Source organism: Anas acuta, chromosome 14, assembly GCF_963932015.1.
Source record: "Anas acuta chromosome 14, bAnaAcu1.1, whole genome shotgun sequence".
Classification (NCBI taxonomy): Eukaryota; Metazoa; Chordata; class Aves; order Anseriformes; family Anatidae; genus Anas; species Anas acuta.
Window position 1 is genome coordinate 2,073,446 of NC_088992.1, and position 19,804 is coordinate 2,093,249.

General features: G+C 53.2%; 1 protein-coding gene across 3 annotated transcripts in view; it reads left to right on the top strand.

The window, feature by feature from the left end:
- ACSL6 (acyl-CoA synthetase long chain family member 6) overlaps positions 1-19,804 on the top strand; it is a 57,212-nt gene that overhangs the window by 13,443 nt on the left and 23,965 nt on the right. For 2 of the 3 annotated variants that reach the window (XM_068697927.1, XM_068697929.1), the window contains 5 exons: positions 15,759-15,979; positions 17,596-17,710; positions 19,024-19,088; positions 19,314-19,415; positions 19,558-19,657. In XM_068697927.1, the coding sequence (XP_068554028.1) occupies positions 15,759-15,979; positions 17,596-17,710; positions 19,024-19,088; positions 19,314-19,415; positions 19,558-19,657 (603 nt within the window). Of the gene's footprint in view, positions 1-5,029; positions 5,284-15,758; positions 15,980-17,595; positions 17,711-19,023; positions 19,089-19,313; positions 19,416-19,557; positions 19,658-19,804 lie in introns of those variants that run through there. The other variant, XM_068697928.1, reaches the window with a different exon arrangement.

The following is a 19,804-nucleotide window of genomic DNA, read 5'->3' on the forward strand; positions in this document are numbered from 1 at the left end:
AGACGCTCGCTGTGTCGGATGCTCCTCTCACTGTAAACATTGTCACAGAGCCTTCAAGGTGACCTGTGGCCGGTGGAGGCAGGAGGAAGGAGGAATTTTGGCTTTTGGCTTCTTCCATGTGCTCTGCATGTAGATAAAATCATTTAACCTTTGGACTGGAGACTGCACGATGGAAAACTTGGTGGCTGGTGATGAGAAGGGGAAGGCAGGGGGACGAGAGGGGATTTTCAGCCAGAAGAGAGCTTCGGAGCCGCGTGGGAAGCCGTGTCCCTGCTCATCCCACAGGGCCTGGGGCTGGTCACCGAGCTCTGGGGCTGCGGCCATGCTTTGCCCACCCCACCCGCGGGGTTTTACGGGCAGTGATGATGCTGCCGAGTGTTGCAGATGCCTTGGAAAATCCAATCCGTCTCAAAACGCAACCCCAGCTCGGTGGGGGCTGTCAGCCAGCAGGGTGCTCGTCAGCCTTGCCCCCCTTTCCAAAACGCGGAAAGAAGATAAATCCAACCCTCTCGTCCAAGCCACCTTCCTTTGCACCACAGGAAGCTTCTCAAAGAAACGTATCGTGCAGTGGAAAACACCATCTCATCGGGAAACCCCCAGCGAAGGGAGAAAAAGTTTTTACATCTAGATCTCTGTGCGATGGTGTTGCAAGAAGGCAGCTCACATTTCCATTTGCTCAACCGTGCGGCTGCTGTGGTGTAGATACGATCTGAAGACAGGCCACACCACAGGGAAGCAGTTTCCACTTCATTACTGCTAAGTAACACTGCAAAAATCAGTGTAAGGTGGGTTGGCCTCGGGGAGGTCAAGGCGACCCAGGGATGTCTGGGTTTCGTTATTTGGCTTTTCTCCCTCGGGACAGCGGTGTTGTTCGGCACCGGGACCAACGGTCCCTGTGTGGCAGAGTAACTGTTCTGGACGTTGTTACTCTGAAATCTAAACTTCAACCCAATTTGGTGTGTGACCAGTCCAGATCCTGCCTTGCTGGGTGCCAGAGCAGTGGCTGAGCCGATCCATTTGTTCTCCTTTGCTTCCCTTGGGGAGCCATGGGGGCTGAGTTACCCCAGGGGAGGATTTGCCAGGGTCTCCCTGTGGTCTCCAGATCAATCCCCAGCTCCTCTCCCAGGTTGCCAAACCCTTTGGATCAGACCCACCAGCAGGGCGGGTGATGCCGCTGCTAAGCGGGGAGTTGAGACCAATGACTGCGGGGGTCTTGCAGCCCTAGCAGTGCTTCTGTTTGGAAATTAAAAAAAAAAAAATCATCCCCTTGATGTGGTTGGGGATGGAGACCCTGCCTGGGATGGGATGGGATGGGGTGGGACAGCCACATCATTCTGCCTGTGTCTGCTAGGTGGCACCATGCGAGAGCCGCCGCGCATTCACTTGGCTGGCGTGCTGACATTACCAAGCTGATTAATGCCTTTTTTTTTTTTTTTCTCTCCTTTGGAGACATCTAGGAAGAGAGCAAACCATTGTTTTGTTGATTTCAATGACTTGGTCTGAGCCACGTTTGCACTGGAATAACAAATGAGGTGAATGATGTTCAATGTCTTTTTTTCAGAATTCTGCATAGAGCAGTATTTAGGTTTAGCAAGTGGAAAACATTATTTAGACATCTTTTGAAGATTGTTTTAATGATGGGGAAAAATATATATATATCAGAATCCCTCTTGGAATTCTAAATATGTTTTAGCTTCTATGTGCAGTACAGTTCAGTTTTAGGCAAAACTGTGATTTGTAACTGGAGATGAGCTAACGCAAGGTCGCTTTTAGCCTGAAAAATGTTCAGATAACTCCTGCCGGCTGCTTTGAAGGGTTGCCTGCCTTGTACCGGCAGCCTGGTGAACATGAAAGCCTCACAAAGTGGCTTCCATCGCGCCCATTCGGTACCATTGGAGGGCCCCTCCCTGGCACACCCCACATCACTGCCATGGGCGCCGGGGCGGTTTTTATGAAATAATTCAATTTTTGGCTCCTGTCTCTGCTTGGCCGTGATGGGACGGGGTCAGAGGCCAGCCGGGGACGTGGGGTGAGCGATCCCCAGTGACCTCGGCGCTGCGTGGTGCCCCGGCCCTCGTCTGGAGCTGCCTGAAAGGGGGATTTGTGCGCGGCCTCCTCCTGGCTGCCGCTCCCGGCGGCCGCACAGGCCAAGCAAATCCCTTCAGCTGAGAGGCTGCTGAGGGTGGTGTGATGCTGTGACCTGCCAGCAACAATTCAGGCCTGTGTTTCGCTTGGGAAAAGGCATTTGCATATCCTCTATTCGCTTTATTTGGTTAAACACATTTGAAAAGGCAAAAGCTCCCAGCCATTGAGACGGAGGAAGGGGCTGAGGGTGAGGCCCCCCCCTCCACCTTAACTCTTTGAAGGCAGAGCAAGGAGGGCAAGAAACAGAAATGTTGTAGAGAAAGACATCTTAAAACACCCAGAAAGGAGGCTCTGAAGGCTGGAAAGGGGAAAGTGCTGGTGAAGAAGAGCCCAACGGCAAGGAGGAGGCAGAGCTCCCACGTGTCTCTGGACTGTAAATTTGGTTGTGTGCATTTGTAGGGATCCGGGGAGAGTCTGCTGAAATCGGCACGAGCAGAAATGTCTTTGGGATGACTTGAGGATATCTGTGAAAATAGAGTTTGGATAAAAGCAAGTCGCATTCATATCGGGAACACAAACGTAGGGCATGCTCCAGGGTGTGAAAATCAGAAAGCAGAACTCACTAGAAACAAAACCACAGCCAGCTAATTGCTGCTTAGTTTAACGTTTAAAAGATCTCCCCAAACTAAATCAACAGCAACAATCCTGAAACGTAATCCAAGTGTTTTAAAGCGTTCAAACAGTACAACCACCTGCTCTTACTACCCAAAGAAAAGCAATCAGTTCAGTGAAGTATTTAACTTTGGGTATCCAGGAACACCTCCAAGCACAGCCCAGCCCCAGATTTCTCAAAAACCTCCCTCGTGGTGATGCCCACACACCCTTTTCCCTCACTTTCTGGTGCAGTGCTGGGCAGCAGCACCACACAGCAGGGCAGGAGCTGTGCAGGACCCTGCCCACTGTGCTCAGCCACAAAATGGATGCTCCACTTCTCGGCACCTGGAAGGTGTTTTTCGGGTGGCAGCCGGGAAGAGATGCATCAGCAACCAAATCATCATTGTGGGTTTATTTTTTTCCCTTGTCACTCATCAGCATCCTTGCAGTGTGTGGAAACTGAGGGCTGGTAGGAGGAGGGTCACAAACACTGGTCTGGTAGGCTCATATTAGCACACCTAATTGTTGAATCGATTCTCTGTTCATACAGCATTTTTCCTTCCTGATGCTTTTTGCAAGTGGTCAGAAATACACACTGCATAATCAATACAAGCATAACGTCTGACCAAAAGTCATGGGAAGGAAAAAGAGCCTGCTAAATAGTGAAACATAAAGGTGCAGTCTCTCGGTTTGATGTGACTCATTATTTTCATCGGCTGCTGTTTTCTGCACTTAATCATGGCCAGGGCAGCGTTTTCCATAGATGGCCCTTAAGGAAGCTATTGCCCTGTGCTACAATATGTCCTGAAAGACCAGGTACTGTTTTTTGGGGTGTTATCCACATGGTCTCAAAGTGCTGCGTGGGATGAAAGGAGCAGCGGCTGCACCTCTGGCTGTGGTTTCCTGGTGTGCAGCCTCGGTTAGCTGCTCGGTCGGCGCTGCATCCTCCTGGCCAAAAGCATCGCTCAGTTCAAAACTCAGCCTTAATCTGTGTTTCTCATTAACTTTGATAAAATGTAAAAGCACAGGGAAATTCAACAGGTTTCTCTCTCTGACAATATTTTTCTTTCATGTTGTGTTTGGTCACGAGCACTAAAAGCACCGTGACTTTATGATATCACTTTTTTTTAATTATTTTTTTACTGAACAGGTGGGGTGTCAGCCAAAGCACATAACAGTCCTTTGAAGCCTTCCCATTGATTTTACCGGTAGTTGGATCTCCCTGGGTTTGCCCTGAGCAGTAATCAGCACAAGAGGTGAAGTCTTATTTCCTTTGTACCTGCAGAGTACGGACACCCCTGCTACTTAACTTGCTAAGGTGATGGCCAGCTTTTGGCAGCTTCTCCAGGAGCAGAAGCTGCCTGGATCTGCAGCTTTCCTCAGTGGCCAACCTGAAAAAGGGAAGACAACTGTATTCCCCTAAAACACTCTCCTGATTGCTCTGCTCCATAAACCTCTTGGTGGAAAATGATGGGGCTGCTCCCAACCAGAGCTATTTGCTGATTACCAAGCTCCTGCCCCGGCTGTAGCTCATAAGGAACGATGGGGCAAGGACCAGAGCTGGTGAAAATTGCTGAGCTCCCACAAAGGCAGTGATGTGATGCTGATTTACACCAGCAGGCCATTTAGGCTGGTGCTCCCAGCCTTGCTCTGGCAATTTGATAAATTAAGCCTAATTGCAGAATAGCCACAGCTGAACCAAATACATCATGTTTGACTTGCCCAAAATCTCATTAAATATCTGCACCCTTTCATTCATGAATGCTCAGAGTTCTTTGAGGACTCTGCAGAGAGGCAGCATTAGTGAATTGTGAAGCTTTTGTTTTGTTATCAGTGTAACATAACAGAACCTATTTGGGGCTCAGATGCTGTTTTTTGCTTTGCTTTTAATATGTTGGCCATGGTTATATCCCCTTACTGTGTTATTGATTCATGTGGCTCACATTTATTCCACTATGGCTCTGAAGTTTTTAATTTAGTGGACCAGGACTGGCAGCACACGCTTTATCATTGTCAGGCTCTGTAAAACTTCATTTCGTGATGGGATTTCTCAGAGAGAAAAAAAAAAAAAAAAAGAAAAAAAGAAAATAAAAAAGGATGCTGCCTTTCATTTTAAACCAAGCACTTGCACAAGGCTTTGTAGTTTTACACCCAAAAACCTCACCTGAATTTCCCTAGGAGCTGTAGAGCTTTCAGGAGGTTTGATAAATGGACGTGTCCAAACCCCACAGCCCCCAGCACCGGGGGGGAGCCTTGCAGCGAGCGAGCTCCGCGCACCCTCCCGCAGCCGGGCTGAGGATCCCAGCTGCGGATCTCCAGTGCCTCAAGGGTTACAGGCGGGCGCTGCCGCTGCGCTAATACGGACTAAGCTGATATTAGCCAAGCTTAACTTCTTTCGGCAGTTTGCAGATGGGAAGGGGGTGGGACGTCCTGGAGTCAGCAGTTCTTCAACAAGTACGTGGACGGGCGCGCTGGCGGCGGCAGCCCCAACCATGAGCTGACTGCCTGGGAAGGGAGCGAAGGACGGCCGGCCTGCAGCCGCTGGTGAGTCTGCTGCTGCTGCTGCTGCTGCTGCTGCTTGGTTGCGATGTGTTGGCTCTATATGCAACTGGCTCTGGCCCTGCGAGCACCCCAGGGGGCTGCAAGCAGCGTGGGGGAAGCCCCCGCGGCCCCTGCTCCATCTGGGGTGTGCGGAGCTCTGGGTGCTGAGCAAAACAAAACTGCCAAAATGGGGCTGAGCAAAACAAGGCTGGGCTGCAGAGAGGGAGCAGGCGCTGCTGCTGCTGCTGCTGGAAGCGGTGGTTTGGGCTGCGCTGCTCGGGGCTGCTCCAGGGGAGAGCCCGGTGGTGCTGCCGGCAGGATGGGGATGAAGCGCAAGTGGCCAAAAGGGTTTGTGGCTTTTGCCGTTTCCTGTTTTTTCAGATGTTCCTAAGAGCCTTAAAGGGGGGAATGCTGCAGCCACAGCTCTGGCTGAATTTCACAGCCCCGTGCGGGCTGGGAGCTGCAGCCACAGGAGCGGCGGTGGCTTCTCCATGCAGCCCGGGGCTCCAGCCCTGTGCCTTGGAGCACCTCGTGGGTGCAGCGCTGCCCCAGCCACGTGCTGGGGACAAGGTCACTTAACACAGGGGTGCTGCTTCCTGGGGCTGCCTGGGAGGGCTCAGCTGGAGCCATCGGTTTGGGCTTTATTCCCCAAAACTCCTGGCCCCGGTGCGGGTATCACGGCTTGCTTTGAATAGCAGGAGACCGGCAAGCTCGTTTCATTGTGTCTGACACCCTGTGGGTTTCTAGGCTGTGTGTGTATTGAGTTTTTAGCGCCCTGAGTTCAAGGCAGGCTCTCTGTGATGGCTGTAGCCATCTGTGGGTCTGTCCGTGCTGGCCTGGCCGCGGGGAAGCTGGCCGGGATCTCCTGGTACAGGCGGTGACGTGTCTTTGCCAAAGCTTTGCAGGAACCGTGGGTTGCAAGCGTTAAATTTATGCATGATCCATTTCGAAACGCTGAGGTTTCACACTGCCTTCCAGCACACAACCGTGCGGGTGCCCCATCTGAGAAGCCTGCCAGGGTGTGGGGTGCAGACACGCATTGGGGTGCTCCCTGTAGGTTAAGCACAGAATGAAAAACTTACCTGTGGCCGTGAAATACCCCTTGCTGCATTGCTTTGATGTGTGCCTGCCATTGGGGACGGGTCGGGGATGTGAGGAGGGTGCTGTCAGGGGCTTGGGGATGTTCCTGGAGGGCAGAGGGCTTTGCTCCTGCAGGATTACAGCGTGGCAGGTCGGTACTGCTGCCGTGCCTGTGCAGAGCTGCAGGGCATCCTCAAAACCTGCCCAGTTATTTGCCAGACCCGGTTATTTGTGGTTTTATGGTGCAGTGAGAGCAGTCCCTAAAGCAATGCCTACAGAGAAGGGCCAGCTTTCACTGACCTCACACACAAGAGGGGAAGCAATGCAGTGTTCCTTTAATGGCACCGTGATATCCTCGTGTGCAGAAACCATGCAGAGATTATTTTGAGAAGCTGGGGCTGGTTGCAGGCACGGTGTGGTGGCGATGCCCACGGGGGCTGGCGAGGGGCCCAGGCAGGCGGGCAGGATGCGGCAGCTCCGTGCGGAGGCTGTGCTGTGCCGTGTCTGCTCCTCCTGCCCGCCCCAGCCGTGGTGGTGCAGAGCCTCCCCGTCTGCCAGTTGCTTGCCTTCGGGTCTTTTGGCAAGTGACTCCCTTAAGCCTTGTTTTCTTGCCCCTTCCTCCACTGCCGAGTTGCCAGAGGAGCTCCGAGTTATTTTCGAAGCCACCTCCAGCTGCTGGTTGGTTTGGGGTAAAGCTGGCATGGTTCTGGTGTTGCACAAGCACAGAGGCAGGATGCAGCCCTGCTCGTTTTGGGTGCACCTCGAGGTCTTTGCTCCTTCCCTTCTGTGCACACAGGGTCCTTCAGAAAGCTCTGCAATTTGCAGGGCACTTGGTTGGTAATTAACCTGATCTAATTATAGACGGCTTACTGGGAGGGATACAACTGTATTTATTATAGTTGGATCATGACACGACTGTTACTTTTTTAAGCTGCCATTTTCAGTGTAGTTTTCCAGCTTCGGGTTCCAGTGACAGCCACGGCACTGCCTTCGTGGGCGCACGCTTGGCACAACGCATGGAAGATTTTTGTCTGTCCGGGTGTCTGTGTGTCTGTCCTTACTGCGCTGGCAGGTCGGTCAGTTTGGGAGCTCTTGGAGCTGTAATATTGGCTTAAAGAGCATTGCTCCTGATAATAATAAGCGCTGTGCTGAGCTGTTATGTGGCAGGTGTCCTGCAGCAGCGGGTGCAGCTCCGTGGCATGGCAGCATCCTGTGGGCAGCATCCTGCGGGCAGCCCTGAACCCAGCTCCAGGAGCGCACCGCGCGCAGGTGACCACACTTCATGGCTACAGCTTGGCTGAGCCCTTCTGCACCCGCTTCCTACAGAACTTTCAGTATTACAGAATGAGACACAAAATTAGGATTCGACCAAGTCAGTTTCGGTACAGACTGAGCTGTTGGTGAGGCACACACCTCGCTGAGAAGTGCTGTACAAAACGCTTCTGTCCGTCTCCATCCCCTGCAGGACTAACTCCGAGCGTGCCATTGCGCTCTCTTCAGCCTCATGGAAGGTTTTTTGTTAGCAGCTTGTTTAGGTTTCTGCGTCACTTCGGATGCTGTGCTGCCAGGGCTGCCACGCTTGCCCAAATATAGCGTGGTGGCCATGCAGGGCATTTATTTTGGGATTCAGAAAATGCTGTCAGCTGCTGCCTGGGGGGCAGGAGGTCTCCGTAAGGCGGAGGAGAGCACCCACCTGTGGGGGGGAGCCCCGTGGCACATCCAGCAGGTTTGGGTCCCCCGGCCCCTGTGCAAGCAGTGCACACAGCAGGAGAGCAGCCAGAGCCAGCTCCTGCCTCCTGGCCTCCCTTCACCCCCCTGGTCCCTTCTGCCAGCCTCGCACACGCTGACTGTGTGGATCCATCCACAGGGAGCGGGGTCTGCAGGAGCACAGAAGGGATGCCCCTGGGTTAGGGTTGGAAGTGCGGGTGCAGCTGAGGGTGAGGTAAACAGCACTGCTGCAAATTACAGCCTCCACTGAGCAATTAAAGGTGTGCTCTTCATTAAAGGCACAGAAACCAGAGCACTGAGGTGGGAATTAGCAAGGTCTGGAGCCGAACGTCCCCAGGGCAGACGCATGCTGGGTGCTGCAGTTGGAGCCTGTGCAATGCCCTGCGCCGTGCTGGGAAACAAGTTGGGTTTCTGAGGTCCTGAGCTGGAACTTGGCCTCTAAAGGCAGCGCTAGGGTTTGCTTAAATCCAGCCGATGTTTGCAGGCGAAGAGCAAAACTTCGCCTGGCAGCGAGCCACCGGGCTGTGTGCAGAAAGCCACCTCCGTCTTCCCTGCTCTGCAGAGCTGGCTGCCGCGGGTGCAGAAGGCTTTTCCCTCCCTATTCAGGGCTTCTCTTTGTGCTGTGCCCCAGATAACTATTTTTATGCAGTTATTTAAGCTGTTTGTTCTCTGCCTGCCACGCGGCATCCGAGCACCATATAGTATACAGGACAATCGAGCGTCAATGCCACTCAAAAATAAAAAGCAAAACAAGTCTCCTTCACAAGAAATAGGATTTGCAAACAACCGGGGTGCTCAGGGAGGGTTTGCAGACTCTCTGGAGGCGGCTTCCAGGACTGAAGCCCAGCCCTGGCAGGAGCAGCACGCGGTGCAGTGCCGGGACAGGAGACAGCCCCGCACCAAACAGGGGCTGCAGGCAGGGCAAGCCCCAACAAACCCCCAGGTTGGCACCTCCAGCTCAGCTCTTCCAGGTGCTCCTGGCACCTCCGTGGTGCTGAGAGGGTGCAGACAGCCTGCGGGCTGCGGTTTCCCAGGGTGAAATTATGGATGAGGATTTCTGGGGTTTGCGCCGAGCACAGGCAAGAGAACAAAGAGCCAGAAGCACCCCCGGCTTTGGGGTTTGTGTTTGGTCTGGCTGGGTTGGAGGAGCCGCCTGAGCCCGCGTGGGCTGAGCACGCAGACGTCGCGCTGGCACAAGAGGGTTGCAGCATTGTGATGGGGACAGAAATAGGCCAGGCACCACTGAGCTTTGTCCCCTGAAAGCCCAGAGCCCTGTGGCTGCAGCACATCACCTCGCGATGAGGCGGAGGGCACTTCAGCATGGAGGTGAGCCACTTCCTCGCCGTGCCTTCGGGTCTGGTAGGCTTCAGAAACCAGAGCTCTGAGCCCATGAACTTTCCTCTTCTGGTGGGCATCTTGAAATATTTGCAGGGCTTCCTTGCCCTTCCCCATCAGATTGGGACCAGCCCCACAGCCTCACCCTTCCTGCACGCCTCAGCCACGGTGGCTCCGGAGCACCGCTGTGCCGAGCCGCTCGTGGTGCCAGACGTATTTTTAGGCTGGTTCCCATCTGTGAGCTGTTCCTGAGCACGGCGGGGAGGCGAGCAGTGGAGGATGAAGCTTTCCGGGGAGGGTTTGGTGTTGTTGGCAAATAGGTGGCACGGACACAGAGGGACGAGGCCGTGGGGTGCTGCTGGCCGGCGGTGGGCTTTGCTCTCTGCAGCGTTACGGGCACGTAAAGTAAGATCCCCACACAGCCTCTGAATTATTCATCGAGTAATTTCTCTTGGCAAGTGGCTGGTATGCTGTAGATATTTCAGATACTTTAAATACTTCTGTTTATGCTGCGATCATTGTGCTCCTTCTGTAAAATTGGCCTGTCAGGACATGGAGCCCCTTGTTAGCATTTTTCCCTTTTTAGCGGATGGCTGCAAGGCCCTTGTGTCTTGCAAATGCGTTTCCTTGCAAATGCATTTCTCAGCAGGGCCAGGAGCAGGAGGCCAGTGCCGCTCCTGTGGGTTGCCTGGAGATTTGTGTCCTTTGTCTGCTCCTGTCCTTCGGCGCTGGTTCGAGGATGGTGGTGGCACGGCGGGGTTGGGCGATGTCCCCAGCGGCGCGGTGCTGTGTGGGGTGCTGCGGAGGAGCCGTGCTGCGGGTGCACCAGACCCTTGGTGAGGAGGAGTTTGCTCAGGAACACGGTGCAGGAGTGTGACACATCTCTGCAGGAGCACTAGTGTGAAGTGTCACTCCCCCGAAGTGATACACGTGTGTATGTGCATATATACACGTACACAGACATACACACACACATGTAAGTGCCTTAGAAAGTCCTTCGGAAGCCCTGTGTTGGAAGCAGGCTTTCTGCCCCTGGCATGAACCTGCCCACCTCCCCTAGGATCCAGTCCTTACACCACCAGCCCAGACTGATGCCTGGCCCCGTGCTGCCCCGCTCCCCTTCGTCCCTCTGCGTCCTCTCCCCGCAGTAACCAAAGATCACACAAAGCATCACCAGCTCCCTCGCCGTGAACTTTATTTGCCTGATTCCTCTCAGCAGATCAAAGAGGCTTGGCCTGGATGTGACGCCCCCTTTCCGAGGCAGATAACCACTGTGCTGGCTGGGGGGGGTGGCAGGAGGCGGCCTCGTGGCTCCCCCAGCCCCGCTCCATCCATCTGAGCCCCCGGCTCTGCGGCACAAAAGCAATTGGGGCTGAAGAGGCTTGCGTACCATCGAAACGTCAGCCTTTAATAGTCCCGCTGGCAGGAGGCCAGCCGAGCAGATTGGACGTGTCTGATTCCCAAAGGGAGGGGAGAAGGACGTTTTTCATTTAGTAAAAATAAGACTTGCATCGTGCTTCTCTTTCATTTCTTGCTCGCTGGGTGCTGCTCTGGTGTCCCTGGAGAGATGCTGCACCTCACCAGCGCTGCGTCCCTCTCCTCCCTTGTTCACTAGCAATGGAAATAGTTGTCCAAGAGCAAATCCGTGCCCTGCATCAGTTGCCTATTGCTCCTTATGCTGAGTCCCAGTGTAATAATCCCCCCCAAATTGATTTTTGATTCCCTTTTTGAATCTTGACTCACTGAGCTGTAATGCAACCATGAGGGCTGGTACTTTTGCGTTGGTTCTTGAACGAAATATATCTTTGTGATTTGACCCTGCAAAGAATTAGGTATAGTGTAAGAATGGTAATTGTGTTTTATGTACTTGGAAATCACCACTTTTGCTCACAGTTGGTAAAATCAAGCACATGCAAGAGCTTGTTTTGATCTGGTTTTGGTGGGTTGGGGGCATTTATTTTTTTTAACAGAAAACACAGTTTTGATGTTAATATAGTGTCCCAAAGATCAAAGCAATGATACGTCATGAGGAAGCCACGAGGAGCTGGCTTCAGTGTGAGCTGTCTGAAGGCGAGGGAGAAGCCTTGTAGTGGACCATGCCACTGCACAGGAGCAGAAGCAGGTAATGTCTAAGGAAGTTTTAGGCAGTATTAACCTTGCACCGGCTGATAATCCCACTCAGCTTCTGCTGTGCCTCCTTGAGCAGAGCTTTTGCCACTGACCCTGTTTTGGGATCAGCAATCTCAGTCTGGGGCCCCTGGAGCCGGAACGAGGGACAAGGCAGCTTTCAGAACATGGAAATCTTGTGCTGCTCCACCGGAGGGAGGTTCCTCTACGTCTGCCTCCTGGGACTGGGACAGCTGAGATCCTGGAGACTCCGTGTCCTTGGAGAAAGAGGGCAGCTGCTGGTGCCACAGCCCCAGGGAGGGAGCAGCTGAGCCGCAGCCAGCCCTGCTTGATCCTGTGCACCCACGGGCAAATGGCCTTTTATTTTTGCTCGGATAGAGGGAGAGCCATAGAAACTTTGCGTGTTTCCAGCACAAAACAGGTCATCCCGCCCCATTCCCACCTGCTGGGGATGTGTGGTGGGCTGGTGAGGCCATCTCATGAGGTGTTCTCCTTCCTAAGTAGGCAGCAGGATGATGGCACAGCCTGCGTGGGGTGAGCAAAGCTTCCCTGTGCACACATCGTGCACACAGCAGCAGGCTGAGCCTGTTCCCACGCGGGTTCGTGCCGCCAAATCTCCAGTTACAGCATCACTTCCAGCAGGATCAGATCAAAACCGACTCGCACAATAGTGCCGTTTGTATCCTGCGTGCCAGAAAAATATTTCGGAACCGCCGCCGTGGTGCCTGCTGCTCACAAAGCTGGCTGGCAGCGCAGAGCGCAGCGCCTCTTCTAGCTGGCCAGAGCCCTTTTCACCCCCATCCACGCGCTGCTCTGGAGGTGTCAGGCATGCTGTGGCCAGCCCCAGACCTCTCACACACAGCTCTTAACTCCTAGCAAATAACCCGAGTTTGTCCTTTTTCAAAAGCTTTTTTGGTTGTTTGTTTTTCGTGTTTGTGTCTCTTTTCTCTGCCATGGGGTTACTCCACAAGTGGCGATGCGGTGTGGAGCAAATGCCCGTGTTGGTGCTTCCATGTGAAGCTCTCAGGGCTGTTTTCCGTAGCTCCCCTGTGGGTGAGAGGTGCCACTTCACAGCCCGAGCATCCAGGGCTCATTGCAGGGCCGGGGATTCACCGCAGGTGACAGAAATGGGGCTGAACTGCCAGAGAAGGGGTGCGGAGAGCATCCTGCTGCGGAGACCAGGGTGACGGCAGCAGCTGCTCACGGTGCGCTCCCGTGTGTGATGCTGTGGTGCTAGTAGGAAACCAGACCCAGGGAATGTGCTGATTTTTTTTCATTAATATTACTATTACTACTATTTTTAATTATGCGATTTATAGGAGGAATACAAGCGAGGCAGGCACAACCTGTCCTGGCAGCAGGGTGCCCGGCAGCGCGGCTCCTCTCAGACACGCCTGGGCCCCTCTCCTGGCCCCCATCCCGAGGCAGGTTTGCTGCCCCGAGCCCATCAAGTACGGGCTCATCGTGAGGCACCTGGGGATGGAAAATCAAGATTAACTGTTGCAAAAGCCAAGCTGGGTGAGCTTTGTAGTGCCAAAATCAACTGTGTTTGGAAACCGGGGTCAGTGGGTGAAGCTACAGGTCTTGGGTGGATGGGAGGAACCAGAGGTGCTGGGCTGTCCCCTGCACGGGGTAAGCTTTCTCCTGGGAGCAGGGTCCTGCCTTCAGTTTCTGTACTGAGTCCTCATTGAACTTGGATTATTAAATGAAAAGAGGAGAATACAAGTAGATGACTGCGTGGTGCTACTTGCCATGCTAGCAGCTGTATTTAGCTCTCCCAGGGATCCTAGCACTCTTGCTGCTGCAGTAGGAAGAAAAAAACGGTCTGTGCAAACCCAGACTGTGCTGTGCCCCTCTCTTTGCTCAAGCCGAATACCTCCTGGTAATCACAAGCGATCCTTATTTCTGTGTTACAGAGTTCAAAAGCACATTTTTTGATGTCTTTAGATGACTTTTTTTCCCCAAATCCAGGTACTGATGTAAATCTCACCCTAACATATGTCAGAGGGATGCGAAGTCAGTGAGGGAAGGTGTGATCACACGTCCCCCATTACCCGTATTATAACAGCAATACTTGTGTTCTGGTGTGCTGCCGGGTCTGGCTGCCAACACTTGTTCTTTTTACTACAACTCTGGCTCTTGCGATGCTCTTGCCGGTGCTGTGAGCTCCCAGTGCCCATTAGTGCCCTGTACTGGGATGGATGTGCAGGAGGGCCCGGCACTGGTGCACCCAGTTGCCCCTGTGCCAGCACTGCCACTGCTTTCCCATTTCCCAGAGACTTCTGCTTTCAGCTTGGCTGCACAGGTGGCTGCAAATCACTGCTCCCAGGCTGATGCGGATGGAGTCTTCTCAAGTTTTGAGTGTAACCAGTAACCGCGGCAAGTTTTGGTGGGACTGATTGTGTTTCTGGGAGCAGGCAGTTCTAAGTGCGACTAACCCAAATCCTTTTGCACAAATAGCTAATTCATTTGTAAATGAAGAGCTCCCTCATTTTTTGTAGCCTGCTTGTACTGATGTGTTTTGCAAGCTGCTTTTCATCACCTGGTGCAGAGAAGTACCGTGAGGGGAGAGACCAGTGCTCCAGCTCCGTTCATCCTGCCGTCGTTGCAGCCAGGTTGTACCAGATGAGCAGATTTCTGGAGAGATGCTCAAAACCCAGGAGAAAATTACACCCTGGGTGGGCACTGCCCAGAAACATCACCGAGATGCTGCTTTATTTTCTGTGATCATCGCAACTGGTCCTGGAGGGGCTGGGGGGGAGCTGGGCAGCTGCAGGATCTGGCCCATGGGGAGGCCAGGGCCAGAGCCCCCAGAAGGGAGAGGTGCTGCTCCCACCTTTAGCCCAGTTGGCGAGGTGAGCTGTTCTCTGTGTCTTTGTGCTCTGCAAAATTGAAAACTTCCCCCACAGCCCGGTGCAGGGGGGGCCTATTTGTGAGCTGGCACAAGGCAGCCTCCGGAGCTCGCTCTGCATGAATACGGGGAAGGGCTGCGAGCGGGTAGTCCTGACCTTCAGCATGTCCCAGACACTGTTCCCAGGAGGAAAAAAGCTGGTTTGTGTTAACGTCAGTGGTGCTTTTGTGCGGGGGGCCCCGGGCCCCGTGGGGGCGAAGCCCCTCCATTCATCACTCGGTGCCTCTGCGAGCTGGAGCGAGACCAGAGGGCGAGGGGAAGGGGCTGCCCGGGCTCCTGTGGCAGAAAAGCTTTTTCTTTAAGATCTTGACTGCTGGTGGAGTCATAAATAGCGCTGTGGGGCTTAACAGGAAACCTTAACTGTTTGGATCTCCCCCTCCCCTTGCGGCATCTGCTTGGCTTGTCTCTCACAGGGCTGGCAGTTGCGACAGGCTCCCTGGCAGGGAGCTGATACAGGGCTGTTACTGCACATACAAGTTCTTTAAAATGCCTCGTGTTCACCCAGCACCCCACCACCAGTCCCTGGAGCATGGCCTCGCCTGGCCGAGCCGCCCTCCTCGTACCCGCAGCAAAGCCATGCGGGCAGGTACAAAGGGAGAGAGATGGGGATCAAGTGCTGCTGTCCTGTGCCCCAAAACTTGTCCCCTCGCCTGCCTGCCACCAGCTGAGGTGTGATCCTCTCCGTGCCAGGGCTGTGCCCAAGGGGGGCTCTGGCATGGGCCCCCCGGAGCAGCCAGGGTGGTGCAGGGTGGGACCCGGCGGTGCCTGCACCCAGCCTGATACCCGGTGCTCCCTTATCCCCAGCCGGCACTCCCGGGTGGGTTTTTTTTTCCAAGAAACTTTGAAGCGACGCTGTGAAACTCTCTTTGGCTCGAATCACCTATAATTTAGCCTGACATAAACCATAAGGAGCTCGAAGCTGAGAACGCGAAGCTGGCATAAACAAAGAAAAAGCGGTGCTTGGGAGCATGTCGGCACAGTGTTTTGTGCTCCGAGCTGTGCTGGCTGTGCCCTGCTCCATGTGTGCCGTGGGCTGGAGATGGCACCGCATGGCCCGACCCCAATGTCCTGAGCAGGAGTGCTCGGCCTCCCCGCTGTGCTCCTAGCCGGGTCCCAGGGCTCAGCATGGCTGCACTGCCGGTGCTCGGGTGTCCTTTAGGGATGTTCCCTCTCCTCTCGCACCTCTTCCATGGACACTGTTCTCCTCACATTAATTATTTTCCGGCGGGCAGCCCCGCAAGGTGGCAGAGCAGTGCGTTGGCAGCGGCTGAAGAGGCTCCCCTCTTGGCTCTTGCAGAGTTTGCCGTGTCGCTCGTGGAGAAGATGCAAGCTCAGGAAATCCTGCGGAGCCTGCGGCTCCCCGAATTCGATGACCTCAGCCAGTTTTTCCGCAACCTGCCCACCACGGCGCTGGTGGGCATCGGTGCCTTCGCGGCCGTCGTGGCCTACTGGTTCGCCAGCCGGCCCAAGGCCGTGAAGCCGCCCTGCGACCTGCGGATGCAGTCGGAGGAGGTCGAGGTGAGGCTGGGGTGGCACGGGGGAGGCTGGATTTCACCCGGGGTTTGCAAGGGGGGGACGTCCAGGCAGCCGGGGTCTCCTCCTTGGGGTCTCCAGCAGCCGCCTGGACATGTGCTGGGGCAGTGGGGCTGGGCCAGAGGCACCCAGAGGTGCCTCCAGCCTCCACCAGGGACCACAGCGGGTGCTGGGAGGTGCTTTTATTCATTTTTAGCTCTCCAGCCTCACCTTGTAATCAGCCGCATGGTGCACTGGGCTAAGGATTGTTTCACTTCTTAATTCACCTTCTTCTGTAAAGTGAAAAACTAGAATCCAGCCCATTAATTTGTTAGATTTTAATTTAATAAATTAGATTATTAGATTTTCAATAACTTTTTAATCATAACTTTGCTTTACCTCCAATGATTGAAAATTCCAGCAGCACATTTACAGGGACACATCCACAGCCCCTTGTCCCTGCAACAGCAGTAAGACCTCTCGGTCAGCTCCTCTTCCTGGTGCTGGCTGCTGCAAGTTCTGCAATGATAAGAAAATATACCCAGATCCATGGGTGAGGCTGAGGAGTTATTAATTTTCAGGCTTTTAAGAGGCCTTAAAGTTTAATGAAGCTGCTCCGTTTTCAGGAGGAGAAATATTTCTGAAAATCGTTTCAACTTAAATTCATGTCTGAAACTCTAAGGCAAGAATTCAAAGTCTTCTCCTGTGCCCCCTGTGAAACCACACTGTCTTTAATTCCAACAACTTTTTAAAAGGGTGGGAGGAATTTAGATTTTCTCAGAAAATTTCCCCTTGTGGATGGGGCTTTACCGAGCCTCCCTTCTGACTCGCAGCACTGTCCCTGTTCAATTGCTGTGTGACAGCGATGGTGGCATCTGTTTGCCCATCCTACCCCACCTCTGGGAGAGCCACCAGGAACTGCTCCTTGTCTTTTCCCTCCTTATCTGGCTGCCTGTGGCGTCAGCCCTGCTTTTATCTTCCTGCCGTTATCTCCTGGTGGCCTGAGCTTGCTTTATGTCCTTCCTTTTGGTCTGGATGTCCTTGACAAGGTGCCTGTGGTTCTGGGGACCTGCAGAGCCCGGAGCAATCACTCCCCCCAGGGTGTCCCCACTCCATCATCCTCACCAGCCCGAATGTCCCAGCTCCATCCGGCATAATTTGAGCCCAGCATTTTATTTTATTTTATTTTATTTTATTTTATTTTATTTTATTTTATTTTATTTTATTTTATTTTATTTTATTTTATTTTATTTTATTTTATTTTATTTTATTTTAATCTAATTTAATTTATTTTTATTTTGTTTTGTTTTTATTTTATTTATTTATTTATTTATTATTTTTTTTTCCTCATGTTATCTGGAGATTTAGAACTCCTCTTTGGGGAATACCGGCCACGTCCTCTGCCGACAAGCAAGGATAAGCGCTCATCCCTGTGACACGGCTCCCCACGTTACATGGGTGCTGTGGTTCACATCACACCCCTCTGGCACCCTCGGGTGCCAGGGCAGGAACACAGCAGTGGACGTAGAGGCAGCACCAGGCGGTGCTGAGGGCTGTGTCGTGTCATGGTGTCGTGTCATGGTGCCATGTTGTGTCGTGGTGCCATGTCGTCTGTCACGCAGGGCCTGGACGGGGCGCGCCGCTCGGTGATTGGGGACAGCCCGCAGCTGCTGACGCACTACTACGACGATGCCAGGACCATGTACGAGGTCTTCAGGAGGGGATTCAGCATCTCCGGTGAGAAGCATGGTGGTGGGGAGGCTCAGAGCATGTGGGAGGCCCCAAAAGTGTAGAGACCTAATGAGTATGAGGCCCCAATGTTTTGGTCACTGAAAGACTTCAGAGGCCCAAAACGTGGGAGGCCAAGAAAGTTTTTAAAGCCCAAATAGTGCAGGAAGGGAGAAAATTGTGGGAGGCCCATGGAGAGTGTTGGAGGCCAGAAGAGGGCAGAGTCTGGGTGCAGGTTTGCTCCTACCCCACTCCTCCCTGCCACGCTTCCCCCTGCCTTTTGCAGCACTTTTATCTGTGGGAGCTGGGCCAGGAGAGCTGCAACACTTACCTGGCCCTAGGTGCCCAAAGAGCTTCAGTCTCTTCTACTGATAACTGAATAACTGAGTAATCATTAGGGATCTGTAATTAGGGTTACTACTTGCAATGTGTGTTGTTTTGCATTTAATGTCATTGAATTTCACTGTGCAGGCTCTTGGTACCATGAGGTCTTAGTGCTGCCACTGGCAGACAACTTAATGCCCTGAGTTTTGCCCTGTCAGCAAAGTTTACCATACATTATTCATTTCCAGAATGTTTCTGGATATATTAAATGAGAAGAATGAGCAGAAGCTGGCATTTATTTCTGCCTGTTGCTGCCCTTTCACCAATTATCCATCCAGGTTACATCTCACCCCGCAATGGGGCGGGGCAAGGGGTGCCCAAAGGTCTTGCAAAAGCTGGCTGTGGTGTGTCAGTCCCTCACGCTTCCCCGTGAGCGATGGTACCACCAGAGAGCTCTCACACAGTGAGGGGATGACATTTCCCACTCCAAAAAGCCAGGAGGACTTCGCTGCTGTATCATGACCACTCGTGTCTGCTGCTTATGATGTCCCGCCTTGCTGAACACACAGGTTGTTGTTACCAGGTTATTATTTCTGGTACCACCAAAAGCCTCAGCGGAACAGAAATATTCCACCCTACGAGACAGAGGTAGATCAGGAGCCCAGTAGGTGCACGGAGGGGTGGGTTTTATGCAGGCAAGTAGTCAGAAAGATGAACTAAACTCCTCAAGTACTCCTGTCACATAGTGCTGTGTACTGTCTTGCCCTTCTCCCTAGTTGCTGTGTTAAAAATAGCAGTTTTCACTTTGAAGCGTTGATATCAAAAGGCAAGGAAAGCTTCAGGAGCTGGCATTTGGGCTGATGGTGCTCACTGTGAGCTTCATCCCACCCCGGTATTGACAGCTTTGTTTTCCCAGGGCTCTGCTGCAGCCCCACGACACCGGGCACCAGCTCCCAGCTCTGCCCCCTAACTCCGCTGTCTCTGGTTGTGTCTTGCAGAAAACGGCCCTTGCCTGGGGTTCAGGAAGCCCAAGCAGCCGTACCAGTGGCTGTCATACAGAGAGGTGAGCTGGAAGTGAGCCCCGCCGGAGCCCCATCCCCTGGTGCTCTCGCCCTTCCTTCAAAGGAATGGGTGAACAGGCATCCTAAGCTAGCAATAAAGTGGAAAATTGGGTTTTTAGATAGCTGATGCAGTAACGGGAGAGCCTGCCCGCACAGTTAAGTCTTCTCTTTAATTGCTGCTGCTTGTGTTCTGCTTTTTTGTGGACCTTTTTCTCTCCATCTTCCAGGTGGCTGAAAGAGCAGAAGCTCTGGGCTCGGGGCTGCTGCAGCAGGGCTGCAAGCCATGCACCAAGCAGTTCATCGGGGTCTTTGCTCAAAACCGCCCAGAGGTGAGATTTATTTTAACTTGATGCTGCCTTATTAACGTTCCTGCCTTGTGAGCTTGCTTTATGTCTGAAGCTCGCTCTCAAGTGTGTTAAATCTGTTCCCACCTCCCCCTTCTCACCTCCGTGCTTTGATGTCCCCTGGCAGTGGATCATTTCCGAGCTGGCTTGCTACACCTACTCCATGGTGGTGGTTCCCCTCTACGACACCTTGGGTCCCGGAGCCATTCGTTACATCGTCAACACAGGTAAAAACAAAATTAACATAATCTTCTCAGAAACAGCTTTGTTGCTTGGAATGGTCCGTTTGTCGTATGCTTCCCGAAAGATGGGTGGTTTCACTCACCAAGTGTCTTAAAGTCACTTGGAGAGGTTTTTTGGGGGCCGCTGTGCCC